The sequence below is a fragment of the Solea solea genome, chromosome 3 (genome assembly GCF_958295425.1).
Source record: "Solea solea chromosome 3, fSolSol10.1, whole genome shotgun sequence".
Classification (NCBI taxonomy): domain Eukaryota; kingdom Metazoa; phylum Chordata; class Actinopteri; order Pleuronectiformes; family Soleidae; genus Solea; species Solea solea.
The window spans coordinates 23,760,084-23,786,556 of NC_081136.1; the positions used below are offsets into that span (position 1 = coordinate 23,760,084).

Genomic DNA, 26,473 nt, shown 5'->3' on the forward strand with positions numbered 1-26,473 from the left:
AAAAAACTGCCAGAAAATAGTTACTTTAACTTTTCTCACATGTACACTCAAATGTAGTTGATATAAACTCCCAGAGAGTTTATTCCAAAGGCCAGAATTTGCTGTGTAGTTGTTACTCATGACTCATGACTATTTTATGTATGTTCTGCTGCTGAAACTGTTGCTGGACAACACATCCAAAAATGCCATGCTGCTTCTCAACCTCAAACTGAGTCTTCTCATATTGCTGATTGATCAACACCAATTGATATAAATTGTTGTTTGTTTAAATTTAAAGTTGAAATTAATTAATACATTTTTAGAGATATGATTTAAGCCCTGCCCTTACATCTTCTTCCTCTGCCCTGATGGATGGTGTGCAAAACAAACAACACTGCAAGTACATAAAATGTGGTGACATTTTAATTGGCCTGCACTTAGACAGGGATGAACCAGAGCAAAGTCATGAGGTTATTTTTAAACACCAGTCTCCTCTTATTAATGTTGTTCTCCTGCTTTTCCTCTGCTATGTCCTCCTCTCTTTATTCCTCCTCTTGTCAGTTACAGGGACAGTTTCATCTCAATGGGATGCACAAAACTGGAGATGTGATTCTAGGTGGGATTTTCAGACTTCACTTCTTTCCAGCTTATCCTGACTTGTCTTTTACATCAGAGCCACAACAGCCTACCTGCTATGGGTGAGTCTGTGAGGGGAAAATCTGTAATAATACTGTAAAATAACACTATATCTGAGCTTATTAAAGTATTTCAGTTTTATTATGGGAGCTGATGTTTACATCTTTATTTGCAGTATCTGAAATTGTGAAAGGTGTAGCTATGCACAGTTACTGTACGATGTTTTTTAAACACTTTAACACTTCTTTGTCAGTTTTGATGTCATAGGATTCAGATTGTCTCAGACCATGGCCTTTGTTATCAATGAGATCAACAGAAACTCCAACCTGCTGCCTAATGTGACTCTGGGATACAGTCTGTATGATAACTGCGTCCAACTAGGAATTGGATTTCGTGCAGCACTGACTTTAGTCAGTGGTCAAGAGAAGCAAGTTACATTAGAGGAGAACTGTGTAGGAACTCCTCCAGTCTTAGGGATTGTGGGTGATTCTTCCTCGACTCGTACTATTGCCATATCCACAGTCTTAGGTTCTTACGGAGTGCCTCTGGTAAGTTTTTCTTTTTTTGATTCTGCCTCTTTAAATTCTATAGCAATGTCTACAGTTTTAGGTTTGTACAGAGTACCTATGGTAAGTATTTCAAATCGATCATTATTGTGACAGAATTTCAAATTTTATTCAAATTAAATAAAATTATTAGAATTGTTTTTAAACTGCATTTAATAAAGGTTTGACAGCTAAATATTCAACTGTAAAATATTGAAAAAATCTTATTGCAGGTGAGTTATTTTGCCACATGTTCCTGCCTGAGTGACAGACAAAGGTTCCCATCTTTCTTTCGGACGATCCCGAGTGATGCTTTTCAGGTGAAAATCAATGATCAAAATCTTCTTCTGGCTTCTCCCAAAGAAATTAAATCAATTAAATCATATGAAAGATAATTCCATATATATTGCCATGTAGAACATACCATATTTTGTGTAACAATGGTTTTGTAAAGCATATAAAAAAAACTAGGGCAATTTTATTTGCAGATAGTAGTCACATATAAACATACACATTTTTTTGGTGCTTTTTATAGCGACAAAGACAGAGACCCAATGAAAACCTGTATCTATTGATGCCATGTTTGTGGAAGTTTCACCCTCACCCTGATGAGAGCACCTCGGACCCAGCATATGTCTTATATACAACACTAAATCATGAGTCTTTGATGAACCTGTTCAGCAGGATTTCTAGTGAAAGATGATTCCAGCCTGTGCACTAATCCCTCTGCTCTGTGTCCACATAGGTGAATGCTATGATTCAGATTCTCAAACACTTTGGTTGGACTTGGGCAGGTCTGCTCATCAGTGATGATGATTATGGAGTCCACGCTGCCCGATCCTTTCACTCTGATCTGGGTCCAGCTGGTGGAGGTTGTCTGGCTTACACAGAGATTTTGTCCCGGGCTTATAACCCTGCGGAACTAAGGAGAATAGTGGATGTGATAAGGAAATCTACAGCTCGAGTGGTGATTGTGTTTGCACATGAGAGTCGCATGCTCAATCTTATGAAAGAGGTAGCTGTTGATATATTTTCAATATAACTTGGCTTGGATTATCTCTTTTATTTTTACAAAACCATGTTTGTTTGTGTCAAACATTCTAACATCACAGGTGTAATATCAAAACTTCCGTTTATATATGTATCACTTTGCTTGTGTTAGTATGTACCAAAAAAGCACAAAGCTGTGCTTTTTGTCCACCCAAATGAAGATGTTTATAGGAAGGTGGGTAGTTCTTGAAAATTGGTTCTGGCCAATGGGTTGTGAACTCCTGCTGTAACATCCTCAAAGTCGATTAAAGTAGATTAAAATGAATAATTATTCAGATTTCACAAAATCTTTACACCCACCATGAGGTTGGTCAGCTTGTATCCGGCTGAAGACAAAAGGTTCAAAGTTCACTTTATTGTCATTCAGCATGTTAAAAACATGGTCAACAAAAATTGTTAATCATGTCCAGCAGAAATAACTGTGTAATAAATACCTAAACCAATAGTAATACTTAAGAGCATAATAAATAAATAAAACCTGCTTTAACATAATTAAAATTAATCAGCATGTTTAAAATATGGCAGTAGTCTCTGTGCTAGAAGTTTATCTTCATGACTTAAGCTTGTAAGCAATAGTCATTTGGAAATTTGCAGCATTCAGCGTAGTGTTTATTGAGGACCGAAAAGGCCAAATAATAATAATTAAATTTCATTAATTTCATTAATTAATTAAATGTGTAATTAATTAATTAAATATACAATTAAATAATTAATTAAATGTGGCATTAATTAATGAAATGTTAATGTTAAGAAATTAATTAATATACATGTACTTAATTAATTAATTAATATACATTTACTTAATTAATTACTTAATTACAGATTTAATTAATTATTTCATGGTCCGTGTTGCATTGGATCATTTATTTATTTTATCTGTCAAACTCGCCCATCAAAGTCAGTGGGCGGGGCTAATGCTGATCAAGTCTGATTCATTGCTTTGGTCTGAAGTAGCATGGCTGCCGGATAAAGCAATGTATCTCAACGTAGCAGCAGAGAAAAGAAATATAAACCTGAAATAAGTCCCCAAACGCAGTTTTAAGATCATCTGAGGCAAGAAATTAGTCATTTAGAATGATATGATGTATTATATATAGTTTGGCAGCGACAGTATTGGAGGTAATCTAATGTCTGAGCCAGTAGATCATTTCATCAGGCCAGGCCGAGGTAACGCTCTAAGCAGCGAGCGTCCGCTGAGGCGAAGCTGATAACCTCCGATTTTTAAACATTGAAAACCTTTTAAATTGAACCAATAAGTGATTAGTTTTAATAGATTTAGATTTCTTTATTGACATTGTATACATATGTATATGTATACATGAGATGACATTTGAAGAGCGTTCCCTTTAAAGTGCACTTTTATAATAATCAAACAAGAAGCAACAAAGTAGAGAAAAAATGGGGTCTTGAGTTAAAAGTTATTGCATACAAGTTAAGAGTTATTGCAAAAGTTAAGTTATACTATACTGTGTGAATGATAGTACATGCTTTGAATTCATAAGATTTAACAATGCAGAGTTGTGGAAAAAGCAGATGGAATGAGAGAATGCTCATTTCAACCAGAGACTTGAGACTTGATTTGGATTTGTGATGAAAGACTTGAGACTTGACTTGGACTTGAGCTCAAAGACCTGATACATGACTTGGACTTGCAAAAAATGACTTGTGAACATCTCTACTGTCCATTTCAGTTCAATTGTATTTGTATAGTGCCAATCATAACGTGCATTATCTCAAATAACTAAGTTATTTGAGATAATACTACGTTTTTTTTCAGGGTGTTTGTGTATAATTTATTGGTATGAAAATATGTATTTATACTGATATAATGCAATGTACAGGTGGTGAGGCAGAATGTGACAGGCCTGCAGTGGATGGCTAGTGAAGCCTGGACATCAGGTACTTCACTCCAGACACCCCAACTCATGCCGTACTTGGGTGGAACACTGGGCATTGCCATAAGACGAGGAAAAATACCTGGGCTTAGGGACTTCCTGTTACAGATAAGTCCGGACAAAGACCACAACAACACTGAAGGAAATAGCATGGTGAGAATCCAGTGTTTCAAACGAGTATGAATTCAATAGTGTCGTTAATTGAAAAAAGTCAATATTTTTCAGGTGAATCAATTTTGGGAACACACATTTCAGTGCAGATTTGCACCACCTCCAGCAGGTTGGGTGGAAGCTGGAGGAGAATTATGCACTGGACAGGAAGTTATAGAAAATGTGGAGAATGAATTCTTGGATGTTTCAGACCTCAGGCCAGAGTATAATGTGTATAAGGCTGTGTACGCTCTGGCATATGCTCTTGATGACATGCTGCAGTGTGAGCCAGGGAGAGGACCTTTCAGCAACAACACCTGTGCTCATTTACAAAGACTGGAGCCATGGCAGGTGAGATATCAGTTTACACTAAATTTCTTAATTCCACTTAATCACCTGTATTGCTTTAATAGTTCAATAAAGTCACACTTGCTTAAATGTGAGATAATCTATGAAGATTGAGAAAAACGTTAGTTAGTTAAAAATGCTAATTACTAAATGCTAACAATAAAAAGCCCGCATATTTCCAGTTACTATGGTCATTCTGTGAACCAGCTGGTCAAACTCCAACCCCCAATTTTATTTTTTTACTAACAACATTTGGAAGCATTTTGTGAAAAGGTGTGTAGTGTTTTTCATTCAAAAAACATCCTCACAACACAAACACATTTTCATGTCATTAATATGCCTGAACTTGGCGTTGTTAGGGTTTAGGGGCCTCATATATAATACCGTGTGCAGAATTCATCCAAAAAGTTGGTGTACGTACAAAACATGTGTTGATGCTCATAAATATTCAGATTTAGAAAGCCATGCACACACATCCGACAACAGTTTCCCATTATGAATCACAGTCAACTCATAATTTGGCATAGTTTTTAGTTTTTTTTTTAGTTCAGGTCACACCCATACAAAAGTAAAATGCCTGTACCTTGATAATCATCAGAAAACAACAATGATAATCTTAATATACAACTACAGTACGGCCATGTCCCTCTATCTTAAATCATGAAGTTATTTTTAAGTTTAATTTATTTCAATTGTATTTGTAGTGCCAATTGAACACACATTATCTCAATCAGAATATATTCTGTAAACATACATCAGCTTATCTTTAAACTTCTTTTAAATAACTATTTAATGTGTTTTTATTCTGTCTAATTCCGATATCAAAAGTTAATGTATTATTTGGAAAAAGTAAACTTCACAACAACATTTGGTGATCAAGTGTCATTTGATGAAAATGGTGATGCCTTACCAATATATGACATCATGAACTGGGTGTGGCTCCCTGATGGAACATCTAATGTTCAGAGAGTGGGTGAGGTTAAGAGGTCAGCCTTCAAAGGTGAAGAACTCACACTGGATGAAAATAAAATCTTCTGGAACTATGAATCCAAACAGGTAACTGATTTCTGAGCACTTTGCCTATGGAACAGTCCTTACATAGTATGAGTATAACACATAGTGATTTTTCTCCACACAGCCTCCTCGGTCAGTGTGCAGTGAGAGCTGTCCTCCAGGTACCCGCGTGACCAGAAAGAAAGGAGAACCTGAGTGTTGTTTTGACTGTGTCCCTTGTTCAGAGGGAAAGATCAGCAATACAACTGGTGAGTGTAAAGTTTTAAACATCACAGTTCACATATGTTGTATAAAAATGTTTCTCATTACTTTCTTTTCTCAGACTCCATGGAGTGCACCAGTTGTCCAGAAGATTTCTGGTCCAGCCCCCAGCGTGATCACTGTGTTCCTAAGAAAACAGAGTTCCTCTCCTACCATGAGCCTCTGGGTATCTGCTTGACAACCACCTCACTGTTGGGCACATTTATCTGTGTTGTTGTTCTGGGCATCTTCATCCATCATCAAAGCACACCTATAGTTCGTGCCAACAATTCAGAACTCAGTTTTCTTCTCTTGGTGTCACTCAAATTGTGTTTCTTGTGTTCGTTGCTCTTCATTGGACGACCCAGATTATGGACTTGCCAACTAAGACATGCAGCATTTGGCATCAGCTTTGTGCTTTGTGTCTCATGTATCCTGGTGAAAACCATGGTGGTTCTGGCTGTGTTCAGGGCCTCCAAACCAGGAGGTGAGTCCAGTCTCAAGTGGTTTGGTGCTATGCAGCAGAGAGGGACAGTTCTGGTTTTGACTTCTGTTCAAGCAGCAATCTGCACTGTCTGGCTTGTCTCTGCTTCACCAGTGCCTCATAAAAACACCCAGTATCACAGTGACAAGATAGTTTATGAGTGTATAGTTGGTTCCACAGTTGGTTTTGCAGTTTTACTTGGTTATATTGGTTTACTGGCTGTCCTCAGTTGTGTTTTAGCTTTCCTAGCAAGGAATCTTCCAGACAGTTTCAATGAGGCCAAACTCATCACTTTCAGCATGTTGATCTTCTGTGCAGTGTGGGTGGCCTTTGTCCCTGCTTACATCAGCTCACCAGGCAAATATGCAGATGCAGTGGAGTCATTTGCTATCCTGGCCTCCAGTTTTGGCCTCTTGGTGGCGCTGTTTGGACCCAAATGTTATATCATCCTGTTGAGACCAGAGAGAAACACAAAGAAAGCCATCATGGGTCGAGGCACTGAGACTTAAAAACAGCAAAATACAGAAATAATCAATAAATTCAAAAATAAAATAATTCAGGTACAGAATATGTTAATAATGATGTTAGGTTATGTGAGAAAGGGTATTCTCAAAAACACACAGTAATTTATAGTAATGTACAGTATGTATTGAACAGAGAGACATACTTTTCATTGGAACACACAAAATCCAAAAGAGAATCCACAATTTGTAATCTTAATGTGAATTTTACGTCTCCTCCATTATGCTCCAGTCCATTTTTGCTCTATGTGATGAGTTGGTATAGGTTTTGATTTCCCAGTTCTCTGTTTGTGTGAGTAGTACATGTAGTGCAGTGACACCAGGCTTTGTGTAGTCAAATTAATATTTTGTTAAATAAAAGTGCAGAGTGGAAATCCTTCCTTCCGTCTGTCTGTGCTCTGCTAACGGCTACTTCGGCTAAGCCTCACCACCTGCATTAACTACACGATACAAATGGCGCCTTAACATTATTCCGTGGACGTTGCCTAGGAACCAGAATGAAGAGCTTTGACCATGTCGGACTGCTTTTATCCACCGTGGGAGTCCAGGTGAGTGTTCTGTGTTTGACCTAAATTGAGTGGGAGCTAACGTGTCTACAGTCAGGTGCTAGTTTAGTTATATTATTATTATAGCACAATAATTATGGTGATGATATGTATGATATGGAAACACGTGTCTACAGCTATGCTGCTGTGTGTTTCGGCTCAAGATCGACAGCCTCATGTCAATGTTTTTGGCGCCATCTTGTGTGGAGGCTTGTGTCTACAGTCACTGCTACTGTGCACCCCCCCGCCATTTTGGTTCCGGGAGTGGGAGTGGCTTCACTTGGTTACCAACCACGTCACTTCCTTTCCTTTCTTTACTTCCTGTTTCCCACGATTGAACATGCCCACACACGCAGGCACACACACACACTGGTGTTTATGTTGTATACAGCTTGTGTGAGTTTTAGCTGTAGTAAGAACAATTTATTGATTCAAAATACTAAAGTTCCATTATGCTTTGATGTTCATTGACTTAGACCACTCAATTAACTTTGTGTTGCTTAGCTTCAGTGAATCAAATTGTTTAATTGATTTTGTTATTTGAGTTAATAAATTGGTACTTTTTATTCACTTAAAGGAACACTGTCTTTTGAACATGAATACTGTGACAAACAGGGGTTGAGAGAGTATACCTTCAATACTGTTTAACTGGGATATCTTTTGAAATTATAGTCAATTACAGTGATTATTTAGACTGATTTTAAAGGCATAGATTTAGATTTAGATAGTTGGTAAAGAGAAAATAAATAATTATTGGCATCTGCGTATCTTGAAAACTCTTTCACATCACATTTATGTTAGACTCTTAACACAATCTAATAACTCACTAGTCCTTCAGTTCCCTTGTGTGCCAGGATTTAATTTGCAAAAAACTGCTCTAATTGTCCCCAGTGATATCTTGGAATCTTCTGCAGCATAATGGAAAACTTAATTCTCTTGGATAATTTGGTTACTTATGGCATTAATTCAACAACCACCAACTAACTGCAACTGATTTAAATGACATGGGCCCTCACTTATCAAACGTGTGTAATAAATAATGATAAATAATACATTCAAAATGTTAAAACTAGGTGAGGGTTATTCTACATACAGAATACCGATTTAGAGGTGGAGGAAACCGTTCGGCTCACCGGTGATCCTCTGTTCACTAATGAGCCCAGGCTTATGGCACCAAAGGACAGGAAGCCAAGAAATGTTCAGGGAGGCTGCAGTAAATACAAAGGCCGAACTCCTAAGGGTAGAATTCCAAAAAAACAAAACATTTAGTTCACCTCATGGACATTCAGATCTCTTAAATGGGAGGGACCTGATCACAACAAGATCATGGAGACTTCTTCTTCCCAACTCTCAAGAAACCATCAGCAACACATGAAACAAACCATTTTAAAGGTTCGGCAGAAGAACCAACTGTAGTGGATGGCCAGTGAAGCCTGGACATCAGGCACTTCACGTCAGATGGTCCCAACTCATGCCATACCTGGCTGGAACATTGGGCATCGCTATTCTTCGAGGAGAAATGCCAGGGCTCAGGGGCTTCCTGTTACAAATATGTCACCAGCCACAAGCAAACCAGCAACAAGTCAGCCCAGCAATGAATATGACAGCTATAACCTCCAGGTCAAAGCCCCTATGAAACATGAGAGTGAGAAAGGAAATATTCGGCACTACTAGCCAATGTGTTATTTTCTGGATTTTAATTGTATTGTGTGATTTGTTTTTGTTACTAATGGATCATAACTCCTCGTGGCTATTTGCTGTGAGTTCTGCTGCTGAAGCTGTTCCCAGACAGTGATTACCATAATTGCAAGATGCTTCATAACATCAAACTAGGTCCTTTGGTATTGTTGTGAGTGAGAGACTCCTACTGGCAGTAACCACATACTGTGAGATGTGTTTTAGGCCCTGCCTCCAATTCCTCTGCACTGATGGGTGGTGTGCAAAAGTAAACAACACTGCAAATGCATAAAATATGGTAACATTGGGATAACCCTGCACTTAGACAGGGATGAACCCAAGCAAAGTCATGAGGAAGTTTTTAAACAACAATTTGCTCTTGTTAATGTTGTTCTCCTGCTTTTCCTCTGCTGTGTTCTCCTCTCTTTATTCCTCCTCTTGTAAATTACAGGGACAGTTTCATCTAAATGGGATGCACAAACCTGGAGATGTGATTCTAGGTGGAATTTTTAGATTCCACTTCTTTCCTGCTGATCCTGACCTGTCTTTTACCTCAGAGCCACAACAGCCTGACTGCTACGGGTGAGTCTGTGAGGGATATGGAAAATTAAAAATGCTGGAAATTAATCCAAATGGTTTTTGTTACTAGTGACCTTATTGGAGAATTTGAGTTACAATGTGGGTGTTGATGTTTACATCATTATTTACAGTATCTGAAGTATTTTAATTTGTAAACACTTGCATATGTGTGTTAGTTTTGATATTATAGGATTCAGACAGGCTCAGACCATGGCCTTTGCTATTGATGAGATCAACAGAAACTCCAACCTGCTACCTAATGTAACTCTGGGATACAGTCTGTATGATAACTGTATCCAACTAGGAATTGGATTTCGTGCAGCACTGACCTTGGTCAGTGGTCAAGAAGAGCAAGTTACATTAGAGGAGAACTGTTTAGGAACTCCTCCAGTCCTAGGGATTGTGGGTGATTCTTCTTCTACACGTACTATTGCCATATCCACAGTCTTAGGTTTGTACAGAGTGCCTCTGGTAAGTTTTTAAGTCTTTCATTTCCATCTTTATTGTGTTTTAATTTCAAATTTAATTTAAAGAATTTACTGAAATTTACTTAAATGAAGGTGTGACTATTGAGATATCAGCCAAGATGTGTTCTGTTTGTTCTGTTTTTCTGTTTTCTGTTCTGTTCTGATTTGCAGGTGAGTTATTTTGCAACATGTTCCTGTCTGAGTGATCGACAAAAATTCCCGTCTTTCTTTAGGACAATCCCGAGTGATGCTTTTCAGGTGAAAATCAATTTGCTAAATGAAAAGGCATCAAATAAATTATGTACAGTGAAAAACAAACAATGTCTTGTTTAACAATGGCCATGCTCTGTAGGTAGCTTAGGGGCATTAGGGCAATTTGATTTGCATATTGTAGTCACCTAAAATACAACAAATATATTCAGAATATACTCAATAGATAAACCACTCAACACAGTGTCCAATAATACTTGCTGCTAAAAATGCCATTGAATATAAAGCAGAAAAGAATATCATAGCTTAAGTGCTTATAAAGAGCAACAGAAGCAGAGAGAACACATGAAAACTTGTATCTATTGGTGCCACATGTGTGGATACTTTGCCCTGATGAGAGCAGCTGAATCCCAGCCTATACTGGATGAAGAAAGTCATGCATATATAAACAACAAAGACAGGTCTTTGATTAACTTGTTTAACGGGATTTCAAGTAAAGATGATTCCAGCCTGTGCACTAGTCCCTCTGCTCTGTGTCCACATAGGTGAATGCTATGATTCAGATTTTAAGACACTTTAATTGGACCTGGGCGGGTCTGATTGTCAGTGATTCTGATTATGGATTCCACGCTGCCCGATCCTTTCACTCTGACCTGGGTCCAGCTGGTGGAGGTTGTCTGGCTTACACAGAGATTTTGCCCCGTGTTTACGACGCTGTTGAACTAAGGAGAATAGTGGACGTGATGAGGAAATCTACAGCTCGAGTGGTGATTGTGTTTGCACATAAGAGAATCATGTTCAACCTTATGAAAGAGGTAGATGTTAAAATTATACATTCTTTGTAAAACTGATTTTTACAAAACCAAGTTAGATTGTGTCAAATATATGTACTCTAAGTGACCTCTGACTTGTTAAAGGTTTTACCAGGTGTATTTTAGGTCATTCAATTAAATTCAAGTGCTATACAAGTTAGACAAGATTCTGATTTTACTCTTACAAAAAATATTATGTAGAAAGAAGCATCATTTTAGGAACCAATATTTGGATTTAGACTGCATTGGACAAGAGTACCCAAGACAAAATATGGCAGACCCCTGCACCTTTGTGTTCAAATTTAGTCTTCAAGACTCAACCTTGCATGAGTCATTTGCTACTTGTGTGCATTCAGAGAGGATTAATGGTTTGATGTCTTATACACAGACCAACAGACAGAGGTCAGCCATTTTGTCTACAGTGAGGTCCTTCTGTTTTTTTGTGTTTTATGGAAACTATACAGCCATCCATCCCTCCATCCTCTACCACTTTATCCTCCACATGAGAGTTGTGGTAAATGATGGTGCCAATCGCAGCTGACTTTTTTTTAATGCAATGTACAGGTGGTGAGGCAGAATGTGACAGGCCTACAGTGGATGGCCAGTGAAGCCTGGACAACAGGCTCTTCACTCCAGACGCCCCACCTCATGCCATACCTGGGTGGAACAATGGGCATTGCAATTCGTCGCGGAGGAATGCCAGGGCTCAGGGACTTCCTGTTACAAATACGCCCTGACCTATATTACAACACCACCATCGAAAATAGCGTGGTGAGTATTAAGTATTTCAATCTGATATAGGACTGGCAAAATGAAATAGTGACATTATTAAAAAAATAAACTTTCTTTTCAGGTGAATCAGTTTTGGGAACACACATTTCAGTGTAGATTTGCACCACCTCCTGCTGATTGGGTGGAAGCTGGAGGAGAATTATGCACTGGACAGGAAGTTATAGAGAATGTGGAGAATGATTTCTTGGATGTTTCAAACCTCAGGCCAGGGTATAATGTGTATAAGGCTGTGTACGCTCTGGCGTATGCTCTTGATGACATGCTGCAGTGTGAGCCAGGGAGAGGACCTTTCAGCAACAACACCTGTGCTCATTTACAAAGACTGGAGCCATGGCAGGTGAGATATCAGTTTACACTCAACTCTTAAATTGACCTAATCCTTTTTATTTCTTTTAGAGTTCAATGAAAGTGTTTCGAATAGATGATTTAGTGGCTTGAATTAGAACAAAGCTTCAGTATCAATGGTTGTAATATAGTTAAAAGGATATTTTACAGTTGATTCATTTGTGAAAGAACTCACAAGACTGACTCGCTTACATTATTTTCAAGTGTCATAATTGAAAGCCTAACTGTGCCCAGCCATGGAAAAAGGCCTTTTGAAACTGTGATTTCTAAGCTTTCCAACAATGGAACACACATGAAAATCGGAAGATTTTAGCCTCAAAGATTTACACCTTCTGGGAGCCAAGTGACAGTGTCATTACATAGCCCAACCCCTCCTGGTCCAGCTGTCAGTGACATCTGATATCTGTTAGCCCACAGGACAGAAACTATTGTAATAATTTGAACAATGGTTATCAATAGCAGGTCTAGGGATCCCAAGTGTTCTATGAAGATGTCCCAGGGGGTTCCAGAAAAATAAAAATAAAATATGAATATAAATTGAGCTGATGATGTGCTAACTCTCAGCTAGTTGCTAACTCATTTGCATCAAGGTCAATACTTCATACCCAAAGCTGTGTCATTTACACATTATTCAAGCACATCAGGTTGGTTTGTTATTCATATTAACAGCAGATGCTCACATGCCCCCGTTACAGCTGATCGTGCGTAACATTTGCATTTTAAAATTACAAAACTGAGCTAGCTAATTACAATGTTAGCTACACAAATGCCCAGTGGATTATTAAAATATTTTTTTTAATCCCTGTAAGTGACTTTAAATGAATATTAATGCAACATACATAAACAACGTGAATGAAACCTCACCCCAGAAGAAGATTGGAGGTTAATAAGAGGTTTGGGGTGCTTTCACACACAGCTTCTCGAAATAGCAGAAACAGTAAGAACCTCTGCAGCAGTGACTGTATATAAAGTAGCCATGTGTTTTCTCAAAAATTCAAATACGAAGTTTATGGTTTTAAGACCCCCAATACTGTGATTTGAAGCATGTAGCGGCTTCTTCGAAATTTCAACTTGCATATTCCTTAATTAACGAAAATGTCAGATTTTTTAATTTTATTTCTTTTTCTATGTTTTTCCGACTTCTACTCGGCCGACTTGTTGCTGGTTTTCTTGTGACTGGACACACATCTTAAATCTTATTTTGACATGATAAGTTTGTATGTGTGCCTTAATGGTCATTTACTCTGCACATGTGTGAGCAGGCAACAGTGCAGCTTACATTAATTGTGTGTCAGTTAATAGAATATGACACTGTCTATTTGTCCACAATAAAAGGGGAAAAGAACGAAAGTGCAACTCAGCTATATAGACTTACTTCAAGATCTCCCCCCACTCTCAAACACCTACATGAAATCAACAACTCAAAGACTAACTGATAAGTGAATAAAAAAATCAACAAATTGTCTTTTTTGAAAAAAAACTTTTTTACATGCAATGAAAAACGATATATATAAATATTTTGACATAGACAACTAAAGCAAATCCATTTGCCGCTATCCAAAAACATGAAGTGAATTTGCAATTGGAAAATACACTTTTTTTCCTGACAATTTCCTCTTCAGTAAGTTGAATACATCAATTATGTACAGAATATAATCGCCAGCATACATTGCTAATTTGTACTCCTTGTTTCAGTAGTAATCAATTTATTGTATGGTGTTTTTGATAATCTATCTGCAAATGGCTTATTGTCAAAACAAAAAGTAAAAAGGGAGACTTTCTCTATTTTTCCACAACACCTGAAAGGATTGTACCACTGACTAATGTTCTTGCCCTTGATTTATGTGTTTCACCCAGCTGATGAATTTGTTCTTGAATTTGACTATGATCAGTATTGTATAAAAAGTACTCTGAGTACTTATATTTAGTACAATTGTTTCAGTTATGGTGTTAGAACCATTAAGTATGCAGTACAATTTTTGAATATTGTCAGTTGACATGGTTGTTTGTCATCTGAGGTTCTTGTCAACAATCTTAACTTAAAACCTTTCACGAGAGTGGGACCCTGAGTTCATCTGAGAGCAGTGTTTACATTGTGTTGCTTCTAAAGGAAATGCTGTCATGGACATTTTTTCCCATTTCTTCTTCTATGTCTAATTAATATCCAAAGCTTCTCCATTACATGGAAAAAGTCGACTTCACAACAACATTTGGTGATCAAGTGTCGTTTGATGAAAATGGTGATGCCTTACCAATATATGACATCATGAACTGGGTGTGGCTCCCTGATGGGAGAACCAAAGTTCAGAGAGTGGGTGAGGTTAAGAGGTCAGCCTTCAAAGGTGAAGAACTCACACTGGATGAAGACAAAATCTTCTGGAACTTTGAATCCAAACAGGTAACTTCTTCCTTTCTTAGACAACTATGGCTTTGCCATATTCATTATAGATTAGTCTTACAAATACTGATTTTTCTCCACACAGCCTCCACAGTCAGTGTGCAGTGAGAGCTGTCCTCCAGGTACCCGCATGGCCAGAAAGAAGGGGGAACCTGAGTGTTGTTTTGACTGTGTCCCTTGTTCTGAGGGAAAGATCAGCAATACAACTGGTGATTGTAACGTTTTAAACACCACAGTTCAGAGATGTTGTATGAACATGTATCTCATCACTTTCCCTCTTTTCTCAGACTCCATGGAGTGCACCAGTTGTCCAGAAGACTTCTGGTCCAGCCCCCAGCGTGACCACTGTGTTCCTAAGAAAACAGAGTTCCTCTCCTACCATGAGCCTCTGGGTATCTGCTTGACAACCACCTCACTGTTGGGCACATGTATCTGTGTTGTTGTTCTGGGCATCTTCATCCATCATCACAGCACACCTATAGTTCGTGCCAACAATTCAGAACTCAGTTTCCTTCTTTTGGTGTCGCTGAAATTGTGTTTCTTGTGTTCATTGCTCTTCATCGGACGACCCAGAACGTGGACTTGTCAACTAAGACATGCAGCATTTGGGATCAGCTTTGTGCTTTGTATCTCATGTATCCTAATGAAAACCATGGTGGTTCTGGCTGTGTTCAGGGCCTCCAAACCAGGAGGTGAGTCCAGTCTGAAGTGGTTTGGTGCTGTGCAGCAGAGAGGGACCGTTCTGGTTCTGACTTCTGTTCAAGCAGCAATCTGCACTGTCTGGCTTGTCTCTGCTTCACCAGTGCCTCATAAAAACACCCAGTATCACAGTGACAAGATAGTTTATGAGTGTGTAGTTGGGTCCACAGTTGGTTTTGCAGTTTTACTTGGTTATATTGGTTTACTGGCTGTCATTAGTTGTTTGTTAGCTTTTCTAGCAAGGAATCTTCCAGACAGTTTCAATGAGGCCAAACTCATCACTTTCAGCATGCTGATCTTCTGTGCAGTGTGGGTGGCCTTTGTCCCTGCTTACATCAGCTCACCAGGCAAATATGCAGATGCAGTAGAGGTATTTGCCATCCTGGCCTCCAGTTTTGGCCTCTTGGTTGCGTTGTTTGGACCTAAATGTTATATAATCCTGTTGAGACCAGAGAGAAACACAAAGAAAGCCATCATGAGTAGAAATGCTGAGTCATGAAAACAGCACAGGATGATACTATTCAGTTATCTTTTAATAATGCAATAATCCAGGTACATGATAGTATGTTAATAATGATATCAATGTTGTGTGATTAAGGAAAAACTTTGATGGTTAGTATGTTCATGATGATATCAATGTTGTGTGATTAAGGAAGAACTTTGATGGTTAAGACGGCAGCCCGTGGCCAAGTGAAAAGGGAACTTGGCTTGTAACCGGAGGGTTGCGGTTCAAATCCCCACCTGGCCAAAAAGGGCTGGGGTACCCCTGAGCAAGGTACCCAATGCTCCCCGGGCGCTACTCAGTGTGGCAGCCCACTGCTCCTAATTCTACGATGGGTCAAATGCAGAGGAATACTTTCCCTAAGGGGATTAATAAAAAAAATAAATTAAATAATATATAGTAATGTGTGAATGTATGTCCTGGTGACCTTGGAGAGACAGTCATCACATGCCTTTAATCCAGGTTAATACAATTTGACTGGTAGATATTTCAGGCAAGACTTGAAATTTAATCAGGTTTATGAAATCCTAAATAGATTCTACAATTTTTAAACTTTTTTCTCTTTGTGTGTGATGGTGATACAGGCAGATGGGGTGAGGGGAAGTATCGTCTTAACTTTTAATCCTGAGGTCTGAGGTTTTTGTATCAATCCCTTAATAAAGTCATTTTCATCATTCATTTCCTGTTGGTCTTTTGCAATGGAGATATGGAGAAAGTTTAAGCTAAGGTAGACAACATAGATTTAGTAACTTTTGCACACACCCATTAGTGATAGGAATTTGACATCTGCATTGACTGGTTACATTCATGTCTACTGTAAAGCATGTGCAATCACATTTGATATTTTTCATTACATTGAATATACTGTATGCAACAGCTATACTAATTAATAACAATAGTTAAAACATATGAATGAGAAAGGAAATTGTTTTTGTCACTAACAGATCGTGGCTGTTGACTTTGACCTGCGTATCATCCTCCTTGATCTGAGTGCAGCCTTTGACACAATCTCCCACACCATTCTCACTGATAGATTTGCCTCCATTTGTAGATCAGACTCACCCCTGGACTGGTTTATCTCCTATATCCAGCACTCTATATAATATAGCAGCACTCAGTTTATTCATTTAAAAACATTCACATTTTACTTGTTCAGCATACTTCCATCCCTGTCACCAAAAAGTACTGCTGTTCTGGTTCACAATGTAGAAAATTGCAACTCCCCTCTGTTTGGTTTATCTGATGAGTCCATCAATGAACTGCAACCGGTCCAAAACTCTGCCATCCGCATCAGATTCAGAAAACTTTATTGGTCCAAGAGCTTCCCACACACAATCATAATGTGCAGTCATATGTGAGAGTTTGGAAAGAAATATTTGACACTAGTAGTTACCCAGTGGTCTTTTGTTTTGTTTATTCCATTTTATTGTGTGCTTTTTATTTTATTTTTTTATTTTTGGTACTAATGGATCATAAGTGCTCATTGCTATTTGCTGTGCATTGCGCTGCCAAGGCTGTTCCCAGACAACAATTACCACAATTGCAAGATGCTTAATTTAATTAAACTCAGTCTTCTGTTATTGTTTTGATTGAGAGACCCCCGTTAGCAGACACTACATATTGTGTGTTTAAATAAATAGTAAATGCTTCGATAGATTGACAGAATCCAGGCCCGGCCCTACAGCTTCATGTCCTCTGCCCAGATGGGCGGTATGCAAAAATAAACAACACTGCAAATACATAAAATCTGGTGATCTTGTGATGAGCCTTAACTTAAGACAGGGATGAACCAGAGCAAAATCATGAGGACATTTTTAGACAGCAGTCTCCTCTTGTTACTGTTGTTCTCCTGCTATTCCTCTGCTGTGTCCTCCTCTCTTTATTCCTCCTCTTGTCAGTTACAGGGACAGTTTCATCTAAATGGGATGCACAAACGCGGAGATGTGATTCTAGGTGGGGTTTTCAGACTTCACTTCTTTCCAGCTTATCCTGATCTCTCTTTTACCTCAGAGCCACAACAGCCTACCTGCTTTGGGTGAGTCTGACAGGGAAACAGACACATTAAGAAGCTGCAGGAAAATAAGTCAATTAGTATGAAACCTTCCTGATTATTTTGTTATTCATGTCAAATAGCAATCAATAATATGACCTTATTGGAGCATTTAAGTTGTATTATTGGTGTTGAAGCTTAAGTCACTATTTCCAGTATCTGACGTTATGAAAGACGTAGCTTTGCACAGTGACTGTATGATGTATTTAAATGGTAAATCTTTTAGGATTTGATAAAAACTTCATATATTTTTTGTGTCAGTTTTGATGTTATGGGATTTAAGCTGGCTCAGACCATGGCCTTTGCTATCGATGAGATCAACAGAAACTCCAACCTGCTGCCTAATGTAACTCTGGGATACAGTCTGTATGATAACTGCATCCAACTAGGCATTGCATTTCGTGCAGCACTGGCCTTAGTCAGTGGTCAAGAAGAGCAAGTTACATTAAAGGAGAACTGTGAAGGAACTCCTCCAGTCCTAGGGATTGTGGGTGATTCTTCGTCGACTCGTACTATTGCCATATCCACAGTCTTGGGTTCGTACAGAGTGCCTCTGGTAAGTTTTTTTTTTTTTTTTTTGTATTTCAACTCACTCATCATTGTGATGTATTTTATAATGTAATTTAAGTAGTTAATGGGAATTACACTTTACTTTTTGAATACATGCTCTGTTGTTTTGCAGGTGAGTTATTTTGCCACATGTTCATGCCTGAGTGATCGACAAAAATTTCCATCTTTCTTTAGGACTATCCCGAGTGATGCTTTTCAGGTGAAAGTCAATTTGCTATTTCAAAATGCATAAAACAAATCATGTGCAACAACATCCCATATATACTGCAGTGAAAAATAATCACTTTGTGATTTGAGAAATGTTGATAGTGGTCAAATAAAATACAATCCACAGAAATGTCAAGTCTTTAGTGTGACATACTATTATACTATATACTATACTTGAACAATATCATGACCCTGACTCTCTTAAACCTGGAGTGAACCCTAGTTAACGTTACTGGTATAAACCTGTTCTACTATTTCATGTCCACAAATATCTGCTGCTTGTTTAGCAGGATTTCTAGTGAAAGATGATTCCAGCCTGTGCACTAATCCCTCTGCTCTGTGTCCACATAGGTGAATGCTATGATTCAGATTCTAAAACACTTTGGTTGGACTTGGGCAGGTCTGCTCATCAGTGATGATGATTATGGATTCCACGCTGCCCGATCCTTTCACTCTAATCTGGGTCCAACTGGTGGAGGTTGTCTGGCTTACACAGAGATTTTGCCCGGCGTTTACGACCCTGCTGAACTAAGGAGAATAGTGGATGTGATGAGGAAAACTACAGCTTTAGTAGTGATTGTGTTTGCAAGTCAGAATCACATACTCAACCTTATGAAAGAGGTAGGTGTTGATATATATTCTTATTGAATAGCTTGGTATACGACTGTTTTATCTGTAAATCAGACTTTTTTGATATATTTACTTAAATGTAATGATTTAAATGATGATGTAACACATCTAATCAGGACTATTTTAGAGTAAGAATGTTTAAAGCATCACTCTGCTTGTGTTACTGTGTAACACACATGCTGAAAATGTTGTGCTTTCTTTTTCCATCCAAATGCAGACTTGCAGCTTTTGGTTAATTTATCTGGATTGTTCGTAGGATTACGGGTAGTTTTGGTGAACTTGTCCTGGCCCAGGGATTGAGAACACTCAAAAGGTGTAAAACAGTCAAAGTCATCATCAAGTAAAAGATATAGGACTTTCTACTCTTGATGACCACTCAAAACTGCTTGTGTGTGACACAAATCCAGTAAAATAAATTATTCAGGTTGTACTTTCACAAAACAAAATGATTATCTTTAATAAAGCATCACTTCAGGAACTAACATTTGGAAAAGTATTTAACACATTTTATCTATGTTATGGGAAAGAATAGTGGAAACTAGACTGAGAGCAGAAGTCAGCATTTGTGAGCAACAGTATGGTTTCATGCCTAGAAAGAGTACTACAGATGCAGTATTTGCTTTAAGAATGCTGGTAGAGAAATACAGAGAAGGTCAGAGGGAGCTGCATTGTGCCTTTGTAGATCTGGAAAAAGCCTATGATAGGGTGCCGAGAGAGGAACTATGGTACTGTATGAGGAAGTCTGGAGTAGCAGAGAAGTATGTTAGACTGGTGCAGAACATGTATGCCAACTGTGAGAAAGCGGTGAGGTGTACTGTAGGTGTGACAGTTCAAGTTCAAGGTGGAGGTGGGACTACATCAGGGTTCGGCTCTGAGTCCCTTCTTGTTTGCGTTGGTGATGGACAGACTGACAGATGAGGTTAGACAGGAATCTCCATGGACTATGATGTTTGCAGATGACATTGTGATCCGTGGTGAGTGCAGAGACCAGGTGGAGGAAAAGCTCGAGAGGTGGATATATGCTCTAGAAAGGAGAGGAATGAAGGTTAGTTGCAGCAAGACAGAATATATGTGTGTGAATGAGAGGAACCCAAGTGGAACAATGAGGCTACAGGGAGTGGAGATAAAGAAGGTGGAGGATTTTAAGTATTTAGGGTCAACAGTCCAGAGCAGTGGAGATTGTGGAAAAGAGGTGAAGAAACGTGTTCAAGCTGGTTGGAATGGGTGGAGAAAAGTGTCAGGGGTAATGTGTGATAAAAGAGTATCAGCCAGAATGAAAGGAAAGATATACAAGACAGTGGTGAGACCAGCGATGCTGTATGGTCTAGAGACAGTGGCACTGAGGAAAAGACAGGAAGCAGAGCTGGAGGTAGCAGAGATGAAGATGTTGAGGTTCTCTTTGGGAGTGACGAAGATGGATAGGATCAGGAATGAGTCAATCAGAGGAAAAGCACATGTCAGATGTTTTGGAGATATGGTCAGAGAGGCCAGAATGAGATGGTTTGGTCATGTACAGAGGAGGGATAGTGAGTATATTGGTAGAAGGATGCTGGGGTTGGAACTGCCAGGCAGGAGGTCTAGAGGGAGACCAAAGAGAAGGTTTATGGAAGTAGTGAAAGAGGACATGAAGTTAGTTGGTGTGAGATAGGGGGATACAGAGAACAGGGTGAGATGGAGGAGGTTGATTCGCTGTGGTGACCCCTGAAGGGAGCAGCCGAAAGAAAAAGAAGAAGATTTAACACATTTTATCTGATTAGATATCAGTGTTTAAAGTTTGATTTAAATCCTTGATTTTGAAAAATGCCAATAGGTGGTCTCAGAGCTGAGGAGGGAAGGAGGTACAGACAGTGGGGAGCAGTCCATGGGGTGTGGTCCTGAATTAATTCTTACACCAAGTTGTAGCTGTGCGAGGAGCCTCTTAAACACTCAAACTTAGCTTCAACAGGTGGACAGAGAAAGGCGAAAAAAATGACAGCTCTGCTCCTTATAAAAGGTGGAGGAGTATGGGACAATGAGTGAAGCAATGGTTGGACAAGATCGTTGAAAGAGTGCCAGTGGCAAAAGTGTAGACTAAGAAAGCCATTAACAGTAGCTGGTGTTTGACAAGAGAGAAGCAATTGATTAGAAATGTTGTATCTACTGCTTCTCTCATCAAATAACATCTGGATCAGCAAATAGCAGTACTAGATACACATATACACTGATTTACATTGGAAAACATGATTTGGGTTTAGTTACATACTTGTTATTATTCAATGTACAGGTGGTGAGGCAGAATGTGACAGGCCTGCAGTGGATGGCAAGTGAAGCCTGGGTCTCAGTGTTTTCACTTCAGATGCCCCATGTCATGCCATACCTGAGTGGAACACTGGGCATTGCCATCCGTCGAGGAGAAATACCAGGTCTCAGGGACTTTCTCTTACAAATACGCCCTGACCTACATCACAAAAACACCCATGGAAATAACATGGTGATAATTAAATATTTCAATCTGACATGGAACCACCAAAAATTAAATAGTGTCATTATTTCAAGAAAACCTTTTTTTTCTTTTTTTTTTTCCAGGTGAATCAGTTTTGGGAACACACATTTCAGTGTAGATTTGCACCACCTCCAGCAGGTTGGGTGGAAGCTGGAGGAGAATTATGCACTGGACTGGAAGCTGAAGAGAATGTAGAGACTGAGTTCTTGGATATTTCAAACCTCAGGCCAGAGTATAATGTGTATAAGGCTGTTTACGCTCTGGCATATGCTCTTGATGACACTCTGCATTGTGAGCCAGGGAGAGGACCTTTCAGCAACAACACCTGTGCTCATTTACAAAGACTGGAGCCATGGCAGGTGAGACACAGTTTACACTTAACTCTTAATGTAATTTAATCTTTCTCATACTTTTAGCGCCGGGTCTGGGCTGGCTCTAGGTTATGGGTTGGATCGGGATTTAGAGTCCAGGTGCTGTGGTTCTGTGCTGACCTGGGCCTGCTTTCCACTGGAATGTGGCAGGCACTGCCAGTCAGGAAGCTGACACCTAAAATAAGTGGTCACTCTTTCTTGCTCCTTATAGCTGCCCCGCTCAGCCTGTTACACGACATATACACTTTTACCATGTGGTTGGACTGGTGAGGGGTTAGCGGCTGGGGCTCCTGTCCCCCTAGGGCTCCCTGGGCTGAGTTCTTCAGATATTTAGGATGTTTCAGCCTGTTACTGAAGGAGCTGCCCATTGTTCTGATGGTGTCCTGCAGGGTGTTGGACAGATTATCCAACATGAAGGTGTCCAACACAGATTGGCTGACTTGTGGAGAAGCTTGCAAATACTGCCGATCCCAACGACATGCAGTTTAAGCAGTTACTGAGGCAACGTATTAGAAGTGGAAAGAGTTGAGTGAGGCCATGGAGCAAGACTTTAGGTCATCTCTGATCTAAACCAACTGATGACTCAGTGGAAAAAGTGGCTTCCTGTCCATATTGTGTAAAGTGGAGCTTGAAAGTTGTTGAACTTGACTGGGGAAATCACCGGGCAGTAAGGCAAATACTGAGAGGATCACCTCAGTCAAACCAACATATGTTATCTTGTGGAAGTCAAACAAGTTAAACTATGCAGTGGCAGACCCCCCGGGGAGGATGAGATATAATATGACTTCTTCCTGGATGTTCTAATGCTGTCCTGGTTTACACACCTTTGCTACATTATGTAGACATTGGGGTAAAGTACACTGACTGAGGTGGTGGTCACATTTCTTAAAAATGGGGGAAAGGGATATGTTCCACCTACTGGGGATCATATTCAGCCTCTCTGTGAAGATCTTTGTCAGGGTGCTGGAGAGGAGACTTAGACTGAGTTGAACCTCAGATGCCAGAAGAGCAATGTGTTTTTTGTCCTGGTAGTGGAAATAGTACCAGCTCTATTGCAAGAATACTTACTGGGAAAGTCTGTTAAAACAAGTGTTTCTTTATGTTCTCACTTCGTTAAGTGTAAACATCTTGCACGGACTACATGTAGCTGTTAACATGGGGGACACATGGAGCTTCCCTCACTGAGTGACTGACTGACTCATTCATTTAGTGTGTCTGTGTCTGCAGTGAACAAAATAAATATTCCAAAAAAAAAAAATTCAATCTATACAAATTGTCTATTTCTAATTCTGATCATTCTATACATTTGATTTATTTATCCAAAGCTTATGCATTACTTGGAAAAAGTCAACTTCACCACATCATTTGGTGATCAAGTGTCATTTGATGAAAACGGTGATGCCTTACCAATATATGACATCATGAACTGGGTGTGGCTCCCTGATGGACAAACTAAAGTTCAGAGAGTGGGTGAGGTTAAGAGGTCAGCCTTCAAAGGTGAAGAACTCACATTGGATGAAGACAAAATCTTCTGGAACTTTGAATCCAAACAGGTCACTTCTTACTTTCTTAGACAAACATGGATTTGTCTTAGTCATTACAGATTAATCGAACAAATACTGATTTTTATCCACACAGCCTCCACAGTCGGTGTGCAGTGAGAGCTGTCCTCCAGGTACCCGCATGGCCAGAAAGAAGGGGGAACCTGAGTGTTGTTTTGACTGTGTCCCTTGTTCTGAGGGAAAGATCAGCAATACGACTGGTGGGTGTAAAGTTTTAAACACCACAATTCAGAGATGTTGTATAAACATGTATCTCATCACTTTCCCTCTTTTCTCAGACTCCATGGAGTGCACCAGTTGTCCAGAAGATTTCTGGTCCAGCCCCCAGCGTGACCACTGTGTTCCTAAGAAAACAGAGTTCCTCTCCTATCATGAGCCTCTGGGTATCTGCTTGACAACCACCTCACTGTTGGGCACATTTGTCTGTGTTGTTGTTCTTGGCATCTTCATCCATCATCACAGCACACCTATAGTTCGTGCCAACAATTCAGAACTCAGTTTTCTTCTCTTGGTGTCGCTCAAATTGTGTTTCTTGTGTTCATTGCTCTTCATTGGACGACCCAGATTATGGACTTGCCAACTAAGACACGCAGCATTTGGCATCAGCTTTGTGCTTTGTGTCTCATGTATCCTGGTGAAAACCATGGTGGTTCTGGCTGTGTTCAGGGCCTCCAAACCAGGAGGTGAATCCAGTCTCAAGTGGTTTGGTGCTGTGCAGCAGAGAGGTACAGTTATGGTTCTGACTTCTGTTCAAGCAGTAATCTGTACTGTCTGGCTTGTCTCTGCTTCACCAATGCCTCATAAAAACACCCAGTATCACAGTGACAAGATAGTTTATGAGTGTATAGTTGGGTCCACAGTTGGTTTTGCAGTTTTACTTGGTTATATTGGTTTACTGGCTGTCCTCAGTTGTTTGTTAGCTTTTCTAGCAAGGAATCTTCCAGACAGTTTTAATGAGGCCAAACTCATCACTTTCAGCATGTTGATCTTCTGTGCAGTGTGGGTGGCCTTTGTCCCTGCTTACATCAGCTCACCAGGCAAATATGCAGATGCAGTGGAGGTATTTGCTATACTGGCCTCCAGTTTTGGCCTCTTGGTGGCACTGTTTGGACCTAAATGTTACATAATCCTGTTGAGACCAGAGAGAAACACAAAGAAAGCCATCATGGGTCGAGGCACTGAGACTTAAAAACAGCAAAATACAAAATATAATAATAATCAATTGCTTCCTTAATACAATAATTCAGGTATAGAATATGTTAACAATGATATTAATGTTATGTGAGAAAGGGTATGCTCAAAAACACACAGTAATTTATAGTAATGTACAGCAGTGGTCCCCAACCTTTTTATCACCAAGGACCGGTCAACGCTTGACAATTTTACCGCGGCCCGGGGGGGGGCTGGTTATATTGTAATATATTATTATTATTTATTATTTATTTATTATTATTATTATTATTATTATTATTATTATTATTATTATTAATAAACAGCTGAAATAAAGTTTGAAGCGTCAGATCACGCTTCTGCATGTTTGTGTGCGCGCTAAGACTCACAAGCTCTCCTCTTCTCGACCACTGCTCTAACGCTCTCTAACTCTAGTTGCTATGGTAACGTTTAAACATGCCTGCAAAATAAGATACCGATACGCCACAAAAACGAATATAAAGTGCATGAAAATTTTAACTCACCATAATGGTCTCTAAGTGGCGAAGCAATTTTGAAGGCTTCATTGCCTCATTAGCAAGCCGGTCGCCGCATATTATGCAGAGCGGGCTTGGTATGTGGGAATCACCTGCCGCAATAAATCCATATTTCAAGTAGCTCTCCTGGTCTGGTCTGTTAAAAGCTTTCTTTTTCTTGGAAGTCGTAGGCTCTTCTTCTGTCTCTTCACTGGGCCTTTTCCCCTTCGCAAAGAAACTTTCCAAAGACGTCTGTTTCTTACTCATTTTGCTAGCTTGTGCGTTAAAGTTTGGCGCACAGATGTAACCGAGAGAATCCGGTCATTTTTCAAAATAAAAGGTTTTTCAAAATAAAAGATTGCTCATACTTGGATAATAAATAAAACGGAAATTATTAATTATTTCTTGTGCGGCCCGGTACCAATTGATCCACGGACCGGTACCGGTCCGCGGCCCGGTGGTTGGGGACCACTGATGTACAGTATGTATTGAAAAGAGAGACATACTTTTCATTGGAACACACAAAATCCAAAAGAGAATCCACATTTTAATCTTAATGTAAATATTACATCGACTCCAATATGCTCCAGTCCATTTTTGCTCTATGTGATGAGTTGGTATAGGTTTTCATTTCCCAGTTCTCTGTTTATGTGTGAGTAGTACATGTAGTGCAGTGAGACCTGGCTTTGTGTTGTCAAATTCATATTTTGTTAAATAAAAGTGCAGAGTGGAAATCCTTCCTTCCGGCTGCTTCGGCTAAGCCTCACCACCTGCATTAACTAGACAATACAAATGGCGCCTTAACATTATTCCCTGGACGTTGCCTAGGAACCAGAATAAAGACCTTTGAACGTGTCGGACTGCTTTTCTCCACCATGGGAGTCCAGGTGAGTGTTCCGTGATCTAACTTCAGTGGGAGCTAACGTGTCTACAGTCAGGTGCTAGTTTAGTGTCCGTGGCGTGGGATGTAAGCACTTGGCTTTGCCTCTCTGCTGGCTGGATATGACTGATCGGTCCCCAATGACTGC

At 39.5% G+C, this 26,473-nt stretch overlaps 3 protein-coding genes across 3 annotated transcripts; all 3 read left to right on the forward strand.

Moving 5' to 3' along the window:
* Window positions 1–407: 407 nt before the first annotated feature.
* On the forward strand, window positions 408–6,850 carry LOC131457306 (extracellular calcium-sensing receptor-like). The gene is made up of 10 exons (XM_058626279.1): window positions 408–677; window positions 869–1,143; window positions 1,225–1,244; window positions 1,394–1,480; window positions 1,906–2,175; window positions 4,052–4,258; window positions 4,331–4,606; window positions 5,432–5,659; window positions 5,742–5,865; window positions 5,940–6,850. Exons 1-10 carry the CDS (start codon window positions 427–429, stop codon window positions 6,848–6,850), a joined length of 2,649 nt encoding a protein of 882 aa, XP_058482262.1. The 5' UTR covers window positions 408–426.
* Window positions 6,851–7,359: 509 nt separating this feature from the next.
* Window positions 7,360–16,518, forward strand: LOC131456037 (extracellular calcium-sensing receptor-like). Its single transcript, XM_058623994.1, has 9 exons — window positions 7,360–7,410; window positions 9,536–9,666; window positions 10,232–10,388; window positions 10,886–11,155; window positions 11,717–11,920; window positions 12,006–12,281; window positions 14,460–14,687; window positions 14,773–14,896; window positions 14,975–16,518. The coding sequence occupies exons 1-9, from the start codon at window positions 7,360–7,362 to the stop codon at window positions 15,883–15,885; spliced, it is 2,352 nt and encodes a 783-aa protein (XP_058479977.1). The 3' UTR covers window positions 15,886–16,518.
* Window positions 16,519–17,783: 1,265 nt separating this feature from the next.
* On the forward strand, window positions 17,784–24,949 carry LOC131456038 (extracellular calcium-sensing receptor-like; the record flags this gene model as incomplete). Its single annotated transcript, XM_058623995.1, has 9 exons — window positions 17,784–17,923; window positions 18,200–18,494; window positions 18,621–18,707; window positions 19,067–19,336; window positions 21,609–21,815; window positions 21,911–22,186; window positions 23,524–23,751; window positions 23,837–23,960; window positions 24,039–24,949. Coding segments are annotated over 9 exons (2,538 nt in total), but the record flags the coding sequence as incomplete, so codon positions are not given.
* Between the last annotated feature and the right edge of the window lie 1,524 nt (window positions 24,950–26,473).

Bases quoted from the DNA above. Each gene is read 5' to 3' on its own strand.
- LOC131457306 (XM_058626279.1), top strand. From the start codon at position 427: ATGAACCAGAGCAAAGTCATGAGGTTATTTTTAAACACCAGTCTCCTC. The intron at 1,144-1,224 runs GTTCTTACGGAG...CTACAGTTTTAG, and splicing joins TGCCATATCCACAGTCTTAG to GTTTGTACAGAGTACCTATG. The intron at 4,259-4,330 runs GTGAGAATCCAG...AATATTTTTCAG, and splicing joins ACACTGAAGGAAATAGCATG to GTGAATCAATTTTGGGAACA.
- LOC131456037 (XM_058623994.1), top strand. From the start codon at position 7,360: ATGAAGAGCTTTGACCATGTCGGACTGCTTTTATCCACCGTGGGAGTC. The intron at 9,667-10,231 runs GTGAGTCTGTGA...GAAGGTGTGACT, and splicing joins CAACAGCCTGACTGCTACGG to ATTGAGATATCAGCCAAGAT. The intron at 14,897-14,974 runs GTGATTGTAACG...CTCTTTTCTCAG, and splicing joins AAAGATCAGCAATACAACTG to ACTCCATGGAGTGCACCAGT.